At 45.8% G+C, this 17,482-nt stretch overlaps 1 protein-coding gene across 4 annotated transcripts in view; it reads left to right on the top strand.

Moving 5' to 3' along the window:
* IGSF9B (immunoglobulin superfamily member 9B) overlaps positions 1–15,435 on the top strand; it is a 106,607-nt gene extending 91,172 nt beyond the window's left edge. For 3 of the 4 annotated variants that reach the window (XM_005309982.4, XM_042851932.2, XM_008164570.4), the window contains 2 exons: positions 6,052–6,173; positions 7,002–15,435. In XM_005309982.4, coding sequence (XP_005310039.2) covers positions 6,052–6,173; positions 7,002–7,225 — 346 coding nt within the window. In that variant the 3' untranslated portion in view covers positions 7,226–15,435. The remainder of the gene's footprint in view (positions 1–6,051; positions 6,174–7,001) is intronic. The other variant, XR_010593022.1, reaches the window with a different exon arrangement.
* Positions 15,436–17,482: the final 2,047 nt, after the last annotated feature.

The raw sequence follows: 17,482 nt of genomic DNA, 5'->3' as shown, positions 1-17,482 counted from the left end.
CTTTTTCTTTTCTTTTCTTTTTTTCTTTCTTTTTTTTTTTTTAAATTTTCTCACTCCTGGTTTCATTTATCTTCTTTTTTCCCCCTTGATCTTTTTTCTTCCTGTCCTCTCCTCTCCCACCCTTCTTTTCCTCTCCTTTCTTCCTTGTTCCTCTCCTGTCAGCATGGTGAAGTCTGTTGTATAGATGAGTTGTGTTGTCTGCAGACCTGTAGACGGGATGCCATCTTCCAGTGTGCGCCCTGCTGTTATCCGCTCCTTTTTATCTCATTGCGGTGGTCGTGGCTGTGGCTTGGCAGCAGCTCTGTGGAAAGGGAGTGTTGACTTCTGTGTTTCTCTAGCATCTTTTGATTTTGAAGGATCCTAAGCTGATCCCAAGTGATGCACCCACAGCATCCTCTGGGGGTGGAGGCAGCAGTCAATCCCGCACAAGACTGGAGGGGAAAAGGAAACTCCTACTCCTAAGAAAAATCTCATGGGATCTTTAGTGTCCATGCAACGCACACAACCGCTCTTGGCTTGTAATATTTCCTTGCATGAAAGAACCCCATGTTGATCAATGGAGTTTATAATCTTGGAAGGGTGTAGGATGGAATAAACCTGGGCAGGATTTGAACCTGTGGGATATAGGCTGTCTAGATGGTTTCAGACTGGACCTTTAGTCGCCAAGCTGTTGCTGAAGTTCTCTGCCCGTTTGTTCAAGGGAAGAGAGTCAGGGAAGACGTGTGTGGTGAGGGAAAACTTTTATATTGCACCCTGGGATCTTCCTGCCTCTTCTTATGACTTTTCTTCCCATTCTGGCGGAGATGGGTTGCCGTTCTTCCCTAGGCTTCGTCTGCTACTCTTCTAACCTCCTACATGCAAAGGCATTTGAAGAAGAGCAACAGAGATTCTTTGCTGGGTTGGACAAGTGGAGCTGCTCTTTTAGCCTAGGGATAAAGCCCTTCTTGCTATGGATACCGGAGACTCTTGTTTCAGCTCTGCTAAGGAGGAGTGGTGAAGCGTGCAAGCTTTGTAACTCGCTCCTCTCTTCTAGATACTGCCCTTCGCACACTCAGAAGCTGGCTGTTTTGTGCACTCCCTCAATAACTGTGAGGCGCCTTCAGTAACTTTCTGACCATATGGTTCTGACTCACGCTCATCTGGAAGTGTGGTAAATTGAAGACCGAGAACTTCTCCATTAGTTCTTCTGACCCAAACCTGATGCTTTGTAGACTCTGGGATCTGAGTTCACTTCAGAACCTTGTAGAAAATACCTGCTACATTTTTAAAGCTACCTTGCCCTATTATGACTCAGTGCTCCAGAGTGAATGAGTGCAGTGATAGGTTCCTCTGCATCACACATGGTGTATTCTGGATGGTCTTTGTGCATAGGCTGCTGCCCAAAACACTACAAAAGGGGCAGGAGGAATGAGAGGTCTTTTTTGCTGGTCTTAGAAACAATCACAACAGGAGAGTCGGAGTTGACTGCAGAAATAAAGGGTGGTAGCGAGGCTATAAATCTGTCGCAGCGTACCTGTCCTTTCCTTTGCCATTGTCCACTCTTTACATCTACGACACCTGAGGTCAAACTCTATTTATGGTGAAACATGGGTTTAGTGCACTTGCTCTGTGTGTGGCTGGAAATGTGGGAGTGGGGAGTCCTATTTTAGAGAACAAATGGAAATTAGTTTGATCGAGTTTCATCCTAATCTCTAGTGGGCATTTTTCTAGCATCATAAATGTCACAATTGCGAATATCTTCTTAAAGGCTTGTGGCAGGGGCTGCTACAGCTCAGGGCTGAGCGCTATTGGTATAGTTGTGTGGCAGTGGGGACCAGCAGTGGAATAGGTGCTGCAGGTTAGAACTACTTCTCGGTTCAGGATTTAAAGAGCAGAAGCTGTTTCACCTTGTGATGGAAGACCAGGACTGGAATAATTGGTCACTCTTGGTCAGGAGTGAGTTACATTGTCAGAACCGTTTGGAGAAGTTCACTCAGTACCTGCCCGCATATAGCAGCCACACACTTGCTTGTATCCCATTGACCTAAAACTGAAAACTCAGTAAAATCAGGCATGGAGTAATGTGTGTGTAAGCTGGGTGCAGAGGAGGGCAGCCATTAGCATTGCCTGTATCGGTGGTTGTTCAGCGGCACAAAATAACGTGTGGCTCATCAGAGAACACCAAATAGATGTTACGGGGACACTAGCTTCTAAAATTAAGCTATAACCCTTGTATTCACCATTGGAGGCAAACATTGTCTTCCTGAGAGGAATTTAACTGTAGTCCCATTGCTCTTACACATCCTAAATCTAGCCCATCCTAGGAGGGTGAAAGTCTCACTTGGTTCCAACAGGAGGGAATTGTGGCTTGTCTAAAAAGGTGTTTTGTCCTCTGCTGAAGTTAATGCCGCCTGCTTTGTGGGGAGTTCCAGCTGTTCCATCAGAGATGGTCCTGAGAATCTGTATCTTTGCACGTTCGTCAAATCTTGATGTCTATGCTTGAGCGGTGAATATGAAAGGAGCTGATTTATACCCTAAACCTTACACTTTCAGTTGCATCTGCTGGTCCCCAGCTGCTCAATCAAATTGCTCATTATGTTCCATATGCTTCTCAGTGCTGTTAGCAAAATCAAGAAACTTTGCCAGTCATATCAGTGTCTTTAAAAACCTTGGAAGTCACCAGCCTGCAGTATTCTAGCTAAGCACCTACTGCTACAAAAGCCACTTCCCATGTCAGCTCGTCTTGTCCCAGCGTACAGTCTCACCATGCCACTGTGGCCTTAGCCCCAAAATGCAATGAGGGACGTAGCATCGAGTAATGGGAAGCCCGGTTCTGTAAATATGAAACACTCGGAGTTCCCTCCTAGAACAAATGTCGACTACAATGAGATGCTACCAGCTGAACAGGATGAGAATAAAGAATAATCTCCGCATCCAGATTTTCACAGCTAGATGGATGAAATGCCCTGAATTTGGCCCACAGATACTTAACTCCTCTGTGATGTCTTTTATCAGGGTATGTTGCAACACTTTAAGCCTCACAAAACCCCATGTGCGGTAGGTATTCTCTTTATTTTGCAGATGGGGAAATGGAGACACATTGAGGGATAAGTTACTTGGCCAAGCTCTTGCAGTGACTGAGCAGAGAATAAAATCCAAGTATCTACTCCAACCCGCCCTTCGTTCAGTCCTCCCCAGACCTATTCAGAACCAGACTGGTCTGATTACAACAAGGGATTGGGATTCGTGTCTTGCAAGTTCTTGTGCTTTGCAAGGACAAATCCTTCTCTTCCTGACCTGCTGTTGAATCAGGGGCTGGTTTCTTGATTCATACTCTACATTGAACAGGAAGAGTCTTCTGTGTATTCGATTGATCTCAGGGAGGGCTCCAAATAACCAGATGGCTGATAGAGGAGAGTTCACACTGGCATCCGAAAGTGAAAGAGAGCTGCTTCGGTTTAGGGCCATTAACAGTGCAGATTCCTCACAGACTGTCAGGCAAACCGGACCGGCTTTAGGTCCTTTCATATTTTCTCCATAGATGGCACTTTTATCTGTGGGAAATGCACTGGCTAATGTAATCATTGTCTTTGTCCAAATCTTTTTTTGCGTCTGCTGCTCCAGCCTGCCCTATTTACTTTCTCCATCTCTTTGTATGGAAAACTAGAATTCCCCCACTTTTTTACCGTAGGCTGCCATGCAGCAGGCAAGTAAAAGTGAGTTTTGCCTCTCTGAACAGGTCGTCTTCCATCAACCCCACGCTTATCGGTTTCATCTCAGTTTCTTCTGCTGTCTTGACGATGAGCACGGGGGAGTCGATGGGAGCGAATGAGAGTCCCAGAGTGCTGGACTACTCTTGGTTAATCTCAAATGCAATGAAGTGTGAACAGAGGACCAGCTCCTATTTGGGTTCAGATTAACCCTTTCAGGGGAGTGTTACTGAAGTGTACATGATCTGACACAGGCACCCCATTCTTGCTCCCATTGCCCAGTCTCTCTTTCTTTGAACCCTCCAGTTGATGGGCGGAAGGTGTAAGTGCAATATTCCTTGCTGCTGCTAACTCTTTGAAACTGCCATCCAGGAAAGAATTGTTGCCTTTATTTTCCTCTTCCTCTCAGAAATTTCTGTGAAGCGTGGTCAACCTTTGTGCATCCCCAGGAGATGCAGAACAGACTTTTTTGTCTGACCATAGCATTTACCTGGCGTATAGCAGGAGATGGGGGATAGGCTGACATTTGATAACACTACCAGGATGAGGAGAGCCTGGGAATTCAGGAAATGTTACAAGCTACCCCTCTCTTAGCAGGTACAATATTTTTGAGACTGTTTGATCAGTGGTCTCCAGTGAGTCAGTAACGATACCAAAAGAACGTCTCCTCCTAGTTGGAAAGGTGTGACAGAGGGAGGGGGAATGTATTGGAGGCCTGGTGGATTAAATCTCTGCCCTTTCATCTCAGGAGAGCTGGATTTGAATATTGGCTTGGTCTCACAGTGAAAACTACTTTGTGGACCTGGCCTATTCACTTACGGGCACGTGCTCATATCTCAAAACCCCCACACTCTTTGGCACTCTGCCTGGTAGTCAGGAATGTAGCACTCCGCTAGAACAAAGGGCTCCAAGGCTTGAGAGAACCGCAGGTCACAGCTGAGCTGTCTGAAGGCTCCAGTACAGGCCTTGTCTGTAGTCTATCTGGCCCTAACTGTCAAGACTCTGACGCTTTCTTTTGTGGATAGCAAACTCTCAGTTTTGGCGGAGAGGTGCCTCAAGATAGAACTGGCTGGGGAAAGGTATGGGAAACCAGGAAAAGAATGGGAAAGTCAATAAAGACTTTGTGAAAACTGGAAAATGTATAGTTGGACAGACTTCGTCCAGAGGGAAGGGTTTTCCTATACTCACCTGGCCCCAGTGTCCTGTCTTCCAATATCTAGTCAGGGAAGGACTAGCAGACTGGAAAGAACTGCACAAAAAAACCTTGTACAAAGAGCCCGTTTCTCATGCACCAAACTCTAGAGAAAACATTTACCTTGTAACAGGCTTTGGTGGAAGAATAAACCAGCCATACAATAAGTCAGTGAAATGGGCTGGGGAAACTCATGAATGAAACCACTGAATGAAAATCCCGATGTAGGAAATAGAGATCTGCTCCCCCTCTCCTCATGATAATATCTTGTAAGTACTTTAATTTCAAAGTCATGGTATGTCTTATCCTACTGGGGAAGAAAATCAGAAGCCTGGCATCGAAGGATTAAGCAACCTGTCAGCTCTTATTTTATTGTGTGTGTTGTGGCTCTGAGCCGTGATCCTGAAAGGGGGTACCAACTTGCCAGCCCCAGCAATGCTGGCTTGTAAACTCTTCGTGTTTCTGTTTGCCATTTGGTCCCTGTTTTTGCTGTGGGGTTGGGAAAGGGAAGGGTCACTGCTTGCGTTCTGTCTGTCTGGGCCACTGTTGCCATAGCTGGCGATGTGCATAGTGGTAACATGGGTGCCGCTGTCCTGTTTCCATACGCCTTTTGCTTTCTCTTTCTTTAAAGGGGCTTGATGCGGGTTCCCAGAAGTGCCTTGTCGGACATAGGATCTGCCCCTTTCTACCTACTTTAATGGTTTTGAAATTACAGAAACAAATGCATTTTTAAGACGTGAGCCTCGGTACCGGTTGTCTTGCAGTGTGGCTCTTCCAATTCCTCCACAGCTTAGCCATCGGCAGGCATTTGATTCTGTCCACAGGAACAACCAGGGCTGGAGCCTAACACCTCTCTCTAAACTTTGCCTGTTTCTGCGTGACCTACACTCATCCATGGTTTGAGAGGGAGGGAAACAGTGGACAGGGAAGTGTGTATGTGTTGGGGGGGAAACTACAGCTGTCCCAAAGGCAGTGAGTAGATGGTGTCATGTTTCCACCAGCATCGTATTTAGCTCCAGTGCAGCTGGCTGACCTTACTCCATCGGTCCCGGATTCCTCACATTTTCCTTTCCATGGCAGAGGATGACCGGTCCCTCCCCACCCGAGAACTCTTCTGGCCGGAGTGTGACAGGGGGCCACTGATGGCACGTGTCTGCTTTTCCTTTCTAGAGAACATCCATCTCCATCCGGGAACGCTGCTGCACCTGAGAGGCTCGAAGCTCTGAAATACCAGCGGATAAAGAAGCCCAAAAAGTCATCCAAGGGCTCCTCAAAATCCAGAAAACAATCCAGTGAGTGTGAGGATCACAAGACTCCCCACTAGTCTCCCTGTCCATCCTCCATTTGAGGCCTGATCCAACGCTCATTAAAGTCTCTGACTCTAATGGGAGTTGATTCAGGCCCGTGGTCTGAAGGTCTCTGTTTGAGCTACTATAAAACCTATGTTTTATTCTCTTGCTCAACAATTCCTTACAAAGGAAGCAGGCTCTTTTTCCATGAGGCCACAAGGGCTTCCCTGCTCCTTTCAGCTGTAAAACGGAAGGCCCCATCTCCTGTTCGTTTTTTTGTTTTTCCTTGGGATGTTAGTCCAGATCTTAGTCCAGAAGAGGAAGGGGATAACTTCCCTTTGTAGTCCTGAAATTAGCTGGAGAGCCCTGGAATGACCCTTCTTCCAATGCCTTTAGTGGCTTTCTGTCCATTTAAATTCAAGATCCTCCTACATCTCTCCACCTACATCTCTGCTGTCATTTCCTCCTGCTCCTTCTCCAGCCCTTTATCTTCTCCTCAGGTCCTCTGTCCTGACTCTTCCCTTTGTCTCCTACTCCCCCGCTGAGCTATGTGCCTTCCCTCGCACTGTCCCCTACACTTAAAACAACCTTCCTCTTCCTATCCTCCATCAAATCCCTCCAAAAATCCTCCTCCGTCAGCTGAGCATCCTATGTTAACCTTCTCCCCAGCCAAACCACGGAGGTTGGTACATTATCCTGACTTAGACTGTGAGCTTCTCAGGGCCGGGCCCAGGCATTTGTTTTACACGCTCTGTAAAGCACCACATCGACTCATGGAATTGTTATAGATAACTAATCCTCTTGTCCTTCTCCTTCCCTCTTCCTCTTCAGATGGTTCTGCCTCCCAGGTTCAGCAACTTCCCAACTCTCAGGTACTGTGGCCTGACGAAGCGGTCTCCCTCCGCAAGAAGAAGAGACACTCTCGTCAGGATCCCTTCGCTCGCCTCTCCGCATTGAAGGATGACCTTTGCCACCGGCAGCTCCCTGAGGACCAGACAGCTATTCTCAACAGCGTGGACCACGATGATTCTGGCGGGCATGCCACCTTACTTTAGCATAGCACCAGCCAGAGAAGGTTCAAAGGGAGGGGGGAGGAGGGAGAGGAGATTTCATGAGCTACAGACACATGTGGGGAGAGATGGGGTGTGAGCTTCAGCCTAGGTTCTCATACCAACAAGCTGAATGTTTTTGGTATCACATCCAGGGAACCCAGCATCCAGTCTTTGCCCACTGGGAGAGGCTCTCCCCTTCATAGGACACCTTCCATTTAGTGCAGATCATAGGGGGGTGGGGGTGGGAGGGAGGAATATCCTAAATTAGAGGGATGGAGGGGAAAATACCCCAGCCTCACCCACCCCCTGCCATTTGGAACAGGAAAAGGTGAGGTTGGGGCTTGCAGGGCTCAGCGTGAGAGGGATTCAAACTCAGTGTTGTCATAAGAATCTGTTGCCCCTCGAATCCCCTCTCTCTGCTACGGCTTCAGTTTTATGAGTGCTGGAAGAGGGATGAGATTTTACATCCTGGTTTCCAAAAGTATGTATAGATTTAAAAAAAAAATCGGTGCAGATGACAATGTATATTTATACAGTGTGTATTTAGGTAGGAACATGGAAGTAAACAAATGGCCTGAATTCACAGGAATCATTTCGATTCCAGAGAAAACAATGAAGTGACACAGAACAATCCAGATTGGAACTGATGATCCAGTTAATCTGATAATTTTGTAATGCATTATTCTAAAATTATCCCAGAAAACGTTACCAGTGCAAAATCTCATGGCCTCTCCACCTTTTTGCCTGAGGATGATGGGTAACAAAAACACAAATGATCTTTTACTTCTGTCCAACCCCTCCTCCCCCCGCCCCCCAAAAAACCCTCCAGAATAAGTAGATGTGTGGAATTGTGCAAGGTCCCGTACATGCACACTCTCGAAACTTGTTAACTTATGGTAACCTCTCTTTGCAAACCTGCAAAAATGGGGGTGGAGGGCGGAATTTAAATCCAAGGATCTTCTATCTCAAACTAGACTTTGTCAAATTTGAGGAGGGGGTTTAGGTTGACAATTTATTATTATTCTTAGTAACATTCTGTAGTTCACTTTGTAAAATTAATGAAGTCTTAGAATACAAGATCTCACTACAGGAGTGTTTGCATTCTTTAACCTTGCTGCAAAGTGAAGGGAGAGAACTGATTTTTTTTTTCCTGTGTAGTGTGTGAATGGAAATGGTTCAACTGGTGTACCCCCCCCCCCCTCCCCAAAATTGTGAACTTCAGTCTGCATCTTCCAATCCATTGCCCCACTGATTAATGTAAACAGGGCAAACACAACAACGCCTGAGAGCTTTTGGAAGGTAACTTTTGGTCCCCGTAGCTGAATAATTGCTTCTAGCTGCAAGCAGTAGAAACAAATTCTGTCACCTTGCATCAGTTCTAAATGTGTTGCTGATATGTCCCCTCCCCTGTTCCAACTCCACCCCAGTTTTAGAATGAATGTGATAGATGCATTGGGTTTTAACACTCCCAGGATTCAGTCTGAGGAGTTATGTTCTCCTCCTTTTACCAGTGCCATTCCAATTCTTCACCAGAGTGTATTTTCTACTCAGATTAGTTTGACGGATTCACATGTCCATCAGTTTCTCTCTGGATTGCATAAGTCTATATACAAGGGGCAACTCTGGTGTAGTGAATGGAATGTGAGGCTAGGAGTCAGGATCCCTGGTTTCTATTCCTGGTTCTGCCACTGGCTCATTGTATGGCCTTGGGCAAGTCACTTAATCACTCTGTGCCTCAGGTTCCTCATCTGTAAAATGGAGATAATGATACTTAAGCTCCTTTGTAAAGCACCTAGAAGTCTACAGATGAAAAGTGCTATATAAATGCGAAGTATTATTATATTCCTATATTCAAAAATATTTTAGGTATTTTCTAAGTGGCAAGATCAAACAGTGCATCCAGGTCTTTGTGTATTTGTTCCCTTGTGCTGGAGTGCTAAGATCGTAGCCTGCCTGGGAATAAACCGGTTATACTTAAAGTATTTCATGTGGGTGTCTCAGGTGAATTGTGGGAGGACCTAGGTACTTCTTTGCACAGAATCTCCAAGGCACAGGATTTTCACTTGTATACTTCCCAAGGTTGATTTTTTTTTCAAGTGGGATGGCCACAACATTTTTACCAGTCTTGCTATGGTTAACACGTGCTTTGACTATTATTCTTGCTAATGGTTGAACCTCAAAGGGCTCAGTGGTTTGGAAATGCATCTAAGAGTTTCAGATGCTTTGTAAAAATGAACAGTTTAGATCAAGCAATATCAGTGAGTCAAGCTGTTAGGTGAATTTAAAAATTTCACCTAGAAATATCCCAAGAAGACTTTTTTTTTTATTAAGGTTTTTGTTTCCAGTCTCATCAGATGTTCAGAAACAACAATAAAAATTACTGAACACTTTCAAACCTCAAAATCCTGATGAGGTTCAAACCACAGCGGAGAGAACTCTGTGATAAACAGTGGTATTTTTTTTCCAACTTAAAAAATTCCATCCAAAATGAGACAAATTTGCTCACAAGAGAGAGGAGGATACTCGGATAACAATCTGAATCTTGAGCACGGATTGAGGCATTTTGGCAAGTATACAGTTGGTGGCTCTGGCTAGGTGGGAAACCAACCCTGCCTGTGGCCTGAATGCGTATTTCTTTGGTTACTGTGTGTTTAAAGGGTTGCCCTAGACTTCACTAGGACCTGGATTGGATTTCATGTCACTTGCACACAAGGTGTAAACACTGAGCCCATATTCGCACCAGAGAGAAAAACAGAAACTAATTTCTAGCCGCAGTCCAACAGGACAGCTGTCTTTTTAGAAAGACTTTTTGTCAATGGGGAAGGAAGCAGTTGGCAGTAGGTACCACCACAAAGTTTTCCAGGAACCTCCGTCTGCAAGGTTCCCAATCTGTGGATCTGTACCCAAATATGCTAATGTCACAAGACTCTGGACGCCCTCCAGTTGGTGGCACTGCACAGAGGTAGGCTGTTTACTACTGCTTCCCATCTATAGGTGAAACTAGTCCCTGTGCAGAGGGGTAGCACAATGTCTACGCACCACTCAAGTCTCCCGGAAGCTCTATTTTGATGAGGTGCATAGGCCTTCTGCTGACTCTCTGTACAGGGCAAACTTCACTTCACTTGCAAAGACCCTTCTTTCTTCTGCTCTTGCTTTGTAACCGTCCATGCAGGATGTTTACTTTTCGAGCACTTTCTGGGTTAATCGTGGTAGCTCTTCATATTAACAGGGCAGTATCTTGGGTCTCTTGGGATGACTGTCTCCAAGACCCTCTCACTGTCCTGACTTATGTAGCCCTAGAGGACTTAGATGCAGGGACGATTGGCAGAATATGCCAGCTCACGTGGTCAGTTTTCTACGGGTTTGTTTCTTGTGCAGACACTTTGAGCAGACAGCCCCCTGCTTTCCATGGCCTTCAACCATTAGAGACCTGGAGCTGCTGCCTTCTCCATCTCTTTCAGTTCTGTGAGCCATATAGGACCCTGGAAAGGGAAATCCAGCCAGTGAGCCACATGGAAGCATCTTTCCTTTTTCAAACTATTCTTTAGCCTTTACAGCTGCCTCCTCCCCATCTCCTTGACTTTAGCTACTATTGTGGTTAATGTTTGGGGAAGGGGGAGGTGATGGGCATGAAGGGAAAAAATATCGGCCCCTTCAACCATAGCAAATGTTGCCAGTGCTATGGCAAATGGCCTCTCCTTTCATTCTGGAAACTACTTTCACAACCATCTGGCTTCAATGGTCTACATGGGTGGGTGGGGGTGGGGTTCTTTTCACCTTGGCAACCTGGGATGGTTGAGCTGTGCCAAAGGATGCCAACTGTTCTCCCGTTTCTACCCTGTTGAAAATGTTTTGCCTTTTTCTTGCTCAGCTGCAAACACAGCTTTTTATTTAACATGGCAGAAAAATTCCTGGGCCAAACTCCTTTTTTGTAAACCTGTCCTAGTAGGAAATTTTTGCTGTTTCATCAGTAAAATTATGGCCATCCCCCATGGAAATACCTCCCTTTTTATTGGTTTGCCTGAAAATCCCAGGCAACATCCAAAAAAACAAAGTTTCACGGGAACCGTGAGGCACCACCGACAGCAGGAATGTTTTTCATCTGGCTCTACAGAGCACTCCTGCTTTGTCAAGAATGTAAATACTACAAGATCATAACATCAAATCCATAGATTTTTGCACCTTTGGGGAAGTTGGTTTTCCTGCTGTGTAGAATATTTCTGTGTAAGAATTCTCCCCATCACAATCCTTCAGCTCCATTTCCACATAATCTCAGTGGCCAGATTTTTTTACATGACAACTTTTCCTATTGCAGCTAGGTGTTGGTGATTGAGGCCATGGGCAACAATATGTGGGGGATGGGAGTGCAGGTGCACTGCTACCATTTCTGCAAATCAACAGTGAAGTTGTACCGCAGATATAGACCATGAGTGTCAGCCGTGTAAGTACAGCCAACTGACTGAAGCAGGAAAAGTTTGATTATGACTTTAATATTGTTAGTAGTAGTAGTATTTGAATCTGACTATATCTTAGACTTCCTTTTAAAACTGGGGGAGGGAGGAGCCAAGCAGAACTTCCTCCCTCACTTTATTTTGTTAAGCAAATGTATATTATCTCCCAGGATTGCACCTGGATGCCCTGATGTAACAGTTTTCTCTGCAAAGGGCTAGTTGTCCCTCTCTGAGAAAAGAGGAGAACTGACTAAACTGCTCTGTAAAAGTTGGGGGGTGGTGGGGTCCTCCTGACCTCCTCCGAGCGCAGGCTTCGTATGGCATTCCAGCCAGCCCTGCAGGTTTCTTTTGAAAAATTTAGGCCCAACTCTTTGAAACTCAAATTTGCCTTGCAAATCTGTTCTTTGTTGAGAACGTCTTATGTTTATAAGCAAAGTGTACTGGTGTGCGGAGAGAGACTTAGTAAGTGGATTTGGGGGTTTATACCTGCATGTAAAGTAGGCACTTGGAGAAAAATGACTTTGCAGTTAAGCTACCGGACTGGAATTCTAGAGACCTGGCTTCTGTTCCCAGCTCTGCCATAGACTGTGAGTGACTTAATGTCTTCGTGCCTCAGTTTCCCTGCCTGTAAAATAAAATAGGATTTGTATCCCAATCTCAAGGAGGAGCTATGAGGCTTAGTCATTAATGTTTGTTATATGATTTGAGATCTTCAGATGGAAAATGCTATGACCTGTATAGTCATCATATGTATAGATAGTCTCCAGATACCATGGTGCTGGATGCATTATAAATTCACAGGTTAGCAGTGCAATGTATTTATCAGATGTCTAAATATCCTTTGTGAGTGCTGACATACCAGTCAGACGCTGCCCCCAGATGCAGAATCGAGCACCTTGTCTTTTACTCCCAGATTTCTTGGATCTTCTTTTCACTAATACAGGAAGTCCTGGTTATGGGAATCCATGATAATTTTCCAGTGTCTGGAGCTTGCTACCTGAACAGCAACTGGAATACCTCCTTGGTCACTTACTTCCATTCTCCTGTTGTGAGTTTTGGAGGCAGTTCTCAGTATGTTGAAGGCGCTATGTCTGTTTGTGATGTCTCAGTTTATCTCCGTGGCACTGGACTGTGATTCAGCCATACTTTCAGGGAGAATTGGAGACGATGATCCTGTTTCTAGTTAAGTGTGGAGGAAAAGCAGAGTCAGACACGCATGCAGATCGCAGGAAATTGTGTTGTGATGGCTACTGAACTTCATATGTAATGTAGGCTTGGTAAGTGAAGTTATCCCTTATGAAATGGAACTGAAAGGCGTGGTTTGAGCATAGTACTGGGAGTCAGGATTTCTATTCCCATCTCTGCCACTGGCTCCCTCTATGGGCCTTGGGCAAGTAACTTCACCTCTCTGCTTCAGTTTCTCCATCTGTAAAATGGGGACAATAATATTAATTTAACTACCTCACAGGACTGTCGTGAGGATTCATTAGTTACTATTAGTAAAGTCCTTTGAGGATAAGATGCACTAAAAATGCATATTTGATGGGGCTGTTGTGATGTACATTTGATGGGGCTGGCCAGGGAGGGCTGAAGGACAGAGCCCACTAGTACCACTCCTAAGTCTGCAGGGGGTCATTCGCTCCTCCTTCTCCTGTTCCAGCCCCTATCGGCTTGGCAGAGAGCCTGACCTGTAGTCCCAAATTCATTATAGAGGTGAAGCAGGATTTTTCCAACTTAGTACAACATATCAGGAAGTTGCAAGATTGTCTGGGCAATAAGCAAAAATCATGGCATTTGTTCAGGGACACTCGTGTGGATGCAAAATTCTTGAAGAAATTGGATTTCAGAGGCCTAAACGGTGAGATTCTGGTCCCCAATGCACTGGTGTAAATTTGGAGTCCCTCCATTAACTTCAGTAAACAATATAACTAAAAAGAAATGTATCCTAAAAAATGTACATTTGGGAAACTGACCCTGTTTGTTGAGGTCTAATGACAGTCTCATACAAGCAGAAGCTTGATTTTAATAAATAGCCATCAATTAACTCTCTGAAACTATCTAATGAATATGTAATGCACAGCTTAATGTATTATTTGAGGTGTGCTGAGCTGTACCACTGCAGCGGCTGTGGTGTTAGTTTGAGGGATTAGTAAGCACACCTATATGGGGATTTGGCATCTCCTAAAGAGGTTTACATCGTTTCCCCCTCAGTGAATATATGTGGGTACATCCATCTCTTCTGTAAGTCCACTGCAGTCAGTGCTGTTACCCCAGGGGTACATATGGCCTGTTCTCCAGACTTGGGTGTATTTTATGCCCGGTGACTTTGCTTTCATTCTGAATTTGCTCTTTATTTGAGACACAAACCATTTTTAGAATTCCTTCTTATTGTTGGGAAAGGAGGAGAAAGAAAAGTGCCCCCCCCCCCGGGTTTTAAGGGGTCAGAGAGATTAAGGAGGGCGGTGGATTAAGAGAGAGCATGGACATGGTTAGTTTTCTCCAGCACAGGTTTGTCTTTGTCCAATGGCTTCTGGACAAGGTGACTGCATTCGAGTCTCATGCTGCTGCTGTTTTAGAATTGCTCCCTGGACAGCATCAGTCTGAGTGGATTGGTTGGGGTTTTAGAATTTGTATTTCTTCAACTTTTTTGTCCTATGTCCCCATGAGGCAGCTGAGATCACCCTGGATCATCCTCACTGGCTGTCCCGACGTTCAGGGACAGGACCTCCAGTGGCAGGGCTGTGTCTTCCCTCCTCATGAATGGTTATTGGAGTCCCTCCATAATGAGTTTTCAGACATTACTATGTTAGCTGGGTCTGTTTATTGGTGACCGTTTCATTTTGTTTTTCCATTTGCCCTTCCATTTGGGTGGTGGAAGCTTTCACTGAGCAAGTCGGGGGGTGGGTGGGAGGGAGCCAGGCCGATGATCCCAATTTAGGATGATTAAATTTGGAATTAATTTTTTCCTGGCGATCACTAGGGCAGAAATCCTACACTTCTGGCCCAACAGTCCAGATAGGAGAGACAAAAACTAGTAAAACTTTCTGGCTCATAATTAACAGATGCTCTCTGTAGCAGCTTAGGTGGCTCCCTCTTATCTGCCCTTTTTAGCTGAATGGTGAGGGCTCATAAGCACTAGTGATATAAATAATAATACACTCTTTGATTTGGCAGCTGCTGTTGGTGCAGTGGATTTTAATGCTCAATGTTAGCTGCTGGGAAACGTAACTAACCCCAGCCCAGGTCAACAGCTGTCCATTGCTTTTGGATAGGAGACACCAGCAAAAGGAGGCAGTATCGCCGTCTGCCAGTACACCGTGCACAGGCAAAGGAGGAAGATGCACATGGGTGACTTGTCCCTTTTGTTTTAGTGGTAGGCTAGAACCAAATCCTTGGATCCAAACACGTCTGGACTTTGAGACGTTCGGATCCAAGGCCAAACTCGATGGCTCAGGCCCGTCTCTACTGGGATGTGGAGGCTGCAGAAGTGGTTTCCCAGTGAGGATGGGCCAGTCAACTCCAACTTCCTCTATTTCCTCACTTCCTGTGAACCTCTTGGGGTTCACCAGTCACTCCAGCCCGGAGCTGGCAGTTGATCCTTGTATAGAAAGGAACATTTCTGAAGAACTGAAATAGAGATGTACATAAGCGCTGTATAAATAGGTAGAGAAACGTAGGAAAAGAGGTAGATGTAGATGCACAGGATTCTGATATATTTGCATGTAAAGGGGATGTTGAGGGTGACGGGGAGGATGTTAGATGTTTGGTATGGGGTGGGGTGGGGGATAAGGAGAGGGCGGGAGGGAGGGAAGCAGTAAGACTCGGGGCAAGGGATAGGAACAGAGACAAGGCATGGAGAACCCCTCTTAGCTACTCCATATTACAAGGGCCTGACCTTCATTTTGTTCCTCTATCCCCAAATCAGGACCGGCTGTTTTTCTTTCTCTAGCCATTGCAAATGATTTAAATCACCGAATCCTGGAACCAAGATGGTAGCAGTGGGATGCATTCAAGCTAGCTGGCCCAAGGAGCGGGGAGGGGAGCTGCTTGAAAAAGGTGTTTAGCCCAGGCCCCAGCTGGACTGGGAAGGAACCAAGGCTAAGCAGCCACTTGTACTGGAGCTAAAAGTCAGTGGGCACCAGGTTCTATTGAGTCTACAGAGACCTACACCTTCACTCACTGTTTTGGGTCTTTGCCTTGCATATGGTCTCAGCCAGGGGGAGAGGGCCATTGAACCGTGAGACAGGGAGTGAGCAGGGCAAGTCAGTGGCTGCTCAGGCAGAGTCTTTGTTTCCTCACAGACGTGTGATAGTTTTGAGGTGCATTAAGTGATCCCAGCAGGACAGTGTCCGAGGGACGCTGGGCTGAGAGGGTTCTCACTTGTTTGCTACCTAGCATCTGAACTGAGGGCGATTTGAAGCACGGAACACCCACAGCATTTACTGTGCAATCCTCCGAGACCTCATAACTGTCTCAGCGTGACCAGGACCAGTATGTGCCAGGAACTGATTACTTGTGCCACCCGTCTCTCCGCGTGGCTGTGCTGGAAAGTGGACTGTCAGCGCAGTTTCTCACTTGGCAATACAAAATGGCAGCTTATTTCAGTTTCTGCTCTTGGCACAGGAGTCAGGAGTGGCTTTGCTTCCTGTAGGCCGGCAAGGGCTACACTCTTCCAGCAGGGCTGCGCGCTGCCACTGGTGCCCAAGCCAATGCCGCAGGAGGCCTCAAGATATCTTTAAAGCAGCCTGTGATGGATGTATGCAGATGCACATGTTGCACACTGTCAGGATCTGTGTGTGTGTGTGTGTGTGTGTGTGCGCGTGCAGGTGTGTGATGTGAAAACAAATCCGTGTCTGTATAACTAACCCCAGCGTGTGCACGCGTGGGGGTGATGTTTGTGGTGTTAGACAGATATCCTTACAATACCTGGAGAATCGAGAATATCTTGCTGCCAGCCGCATGTTAAGATCTGAGTGTGCTCCCCGTGATGTGCATTGGAGTCATTTGTCAGGAAGTGTGTTGTGTTGCGGGAGGGGTAGTGAATAATAGTGCTGTTGTTCACCGTTTTGATGTCCATTTAACGGAGAACAAGAGCTGAATTCTGATCTCACTCTGTGTTTACACTAGTGTATCTCCATTGACTTGACTGGAGTTACTCCAGGCTTATACCAGTCTGTGTGAGAACAGGTTTCCAGGGGTTCAGTAACCAGGTGCAACACCCATTGATTTCGGTGAACTTACACTTGCTTATACCAGGTCTGTGTTGCCGCATCTCTGCTTACGTGGTCTCCTGACAATCTTACATTCTTGGGTAGAGGGCCTGTGTCTGAGCATCTCTCAAACTGGACTGCCAAAATTGCTGGGCACAGGGAGTGCTGTAGGCAGAAAGCATGTAGATGCATGGGGAGGATCAGGAAAGGCATGTATATAAAAATCTTCTCTACAACAAATGCTTTGCTGTGTAGTATTTAATGGCACCTCATTTGTTCTGACTTTTTTAGTGTTTTTAAAAACAAACGCACAAAAGCCCTCTAATGTAAAATCAATATGGATTTTACTCTCTGGTCACTTATGAGAAGTGAAACCTGCTCTTTTCAGAAACATTTGCTTCTGAGGGAACAGATGAAAACCTATTTCTTTTATTCCTTGATTTGCGAAATGTAGCATTTTCCATGCCCGATTGCACCAATGCTCAGTTGAAACTAGTTCCCTCCCATAGTGACTTATGCCAGAAATTTCAGGGAAAGATAAAACCCCTATAAAATGCCCTGTCGTGCAGGGTCCTTATTTGGGGTGGGGGGGGCGGGGG

Source organism: Chrysemys picta, chromosome 16 (assembly GCF_011386835.1).
Source record: "Chrysemys picta bellii isolate R12L10 chromosome 16, ASM1138683v2, whole genome shotgun sequence".
NCBI classification, from domain to species: Eukaryota; Metazoa; Chordata; order Testudines; family Emydidae; genus Chrysemys; species Chrysemys picta.
This window is presented reverse-complemented; position numbering and strand designations above follow the sequence as displayed.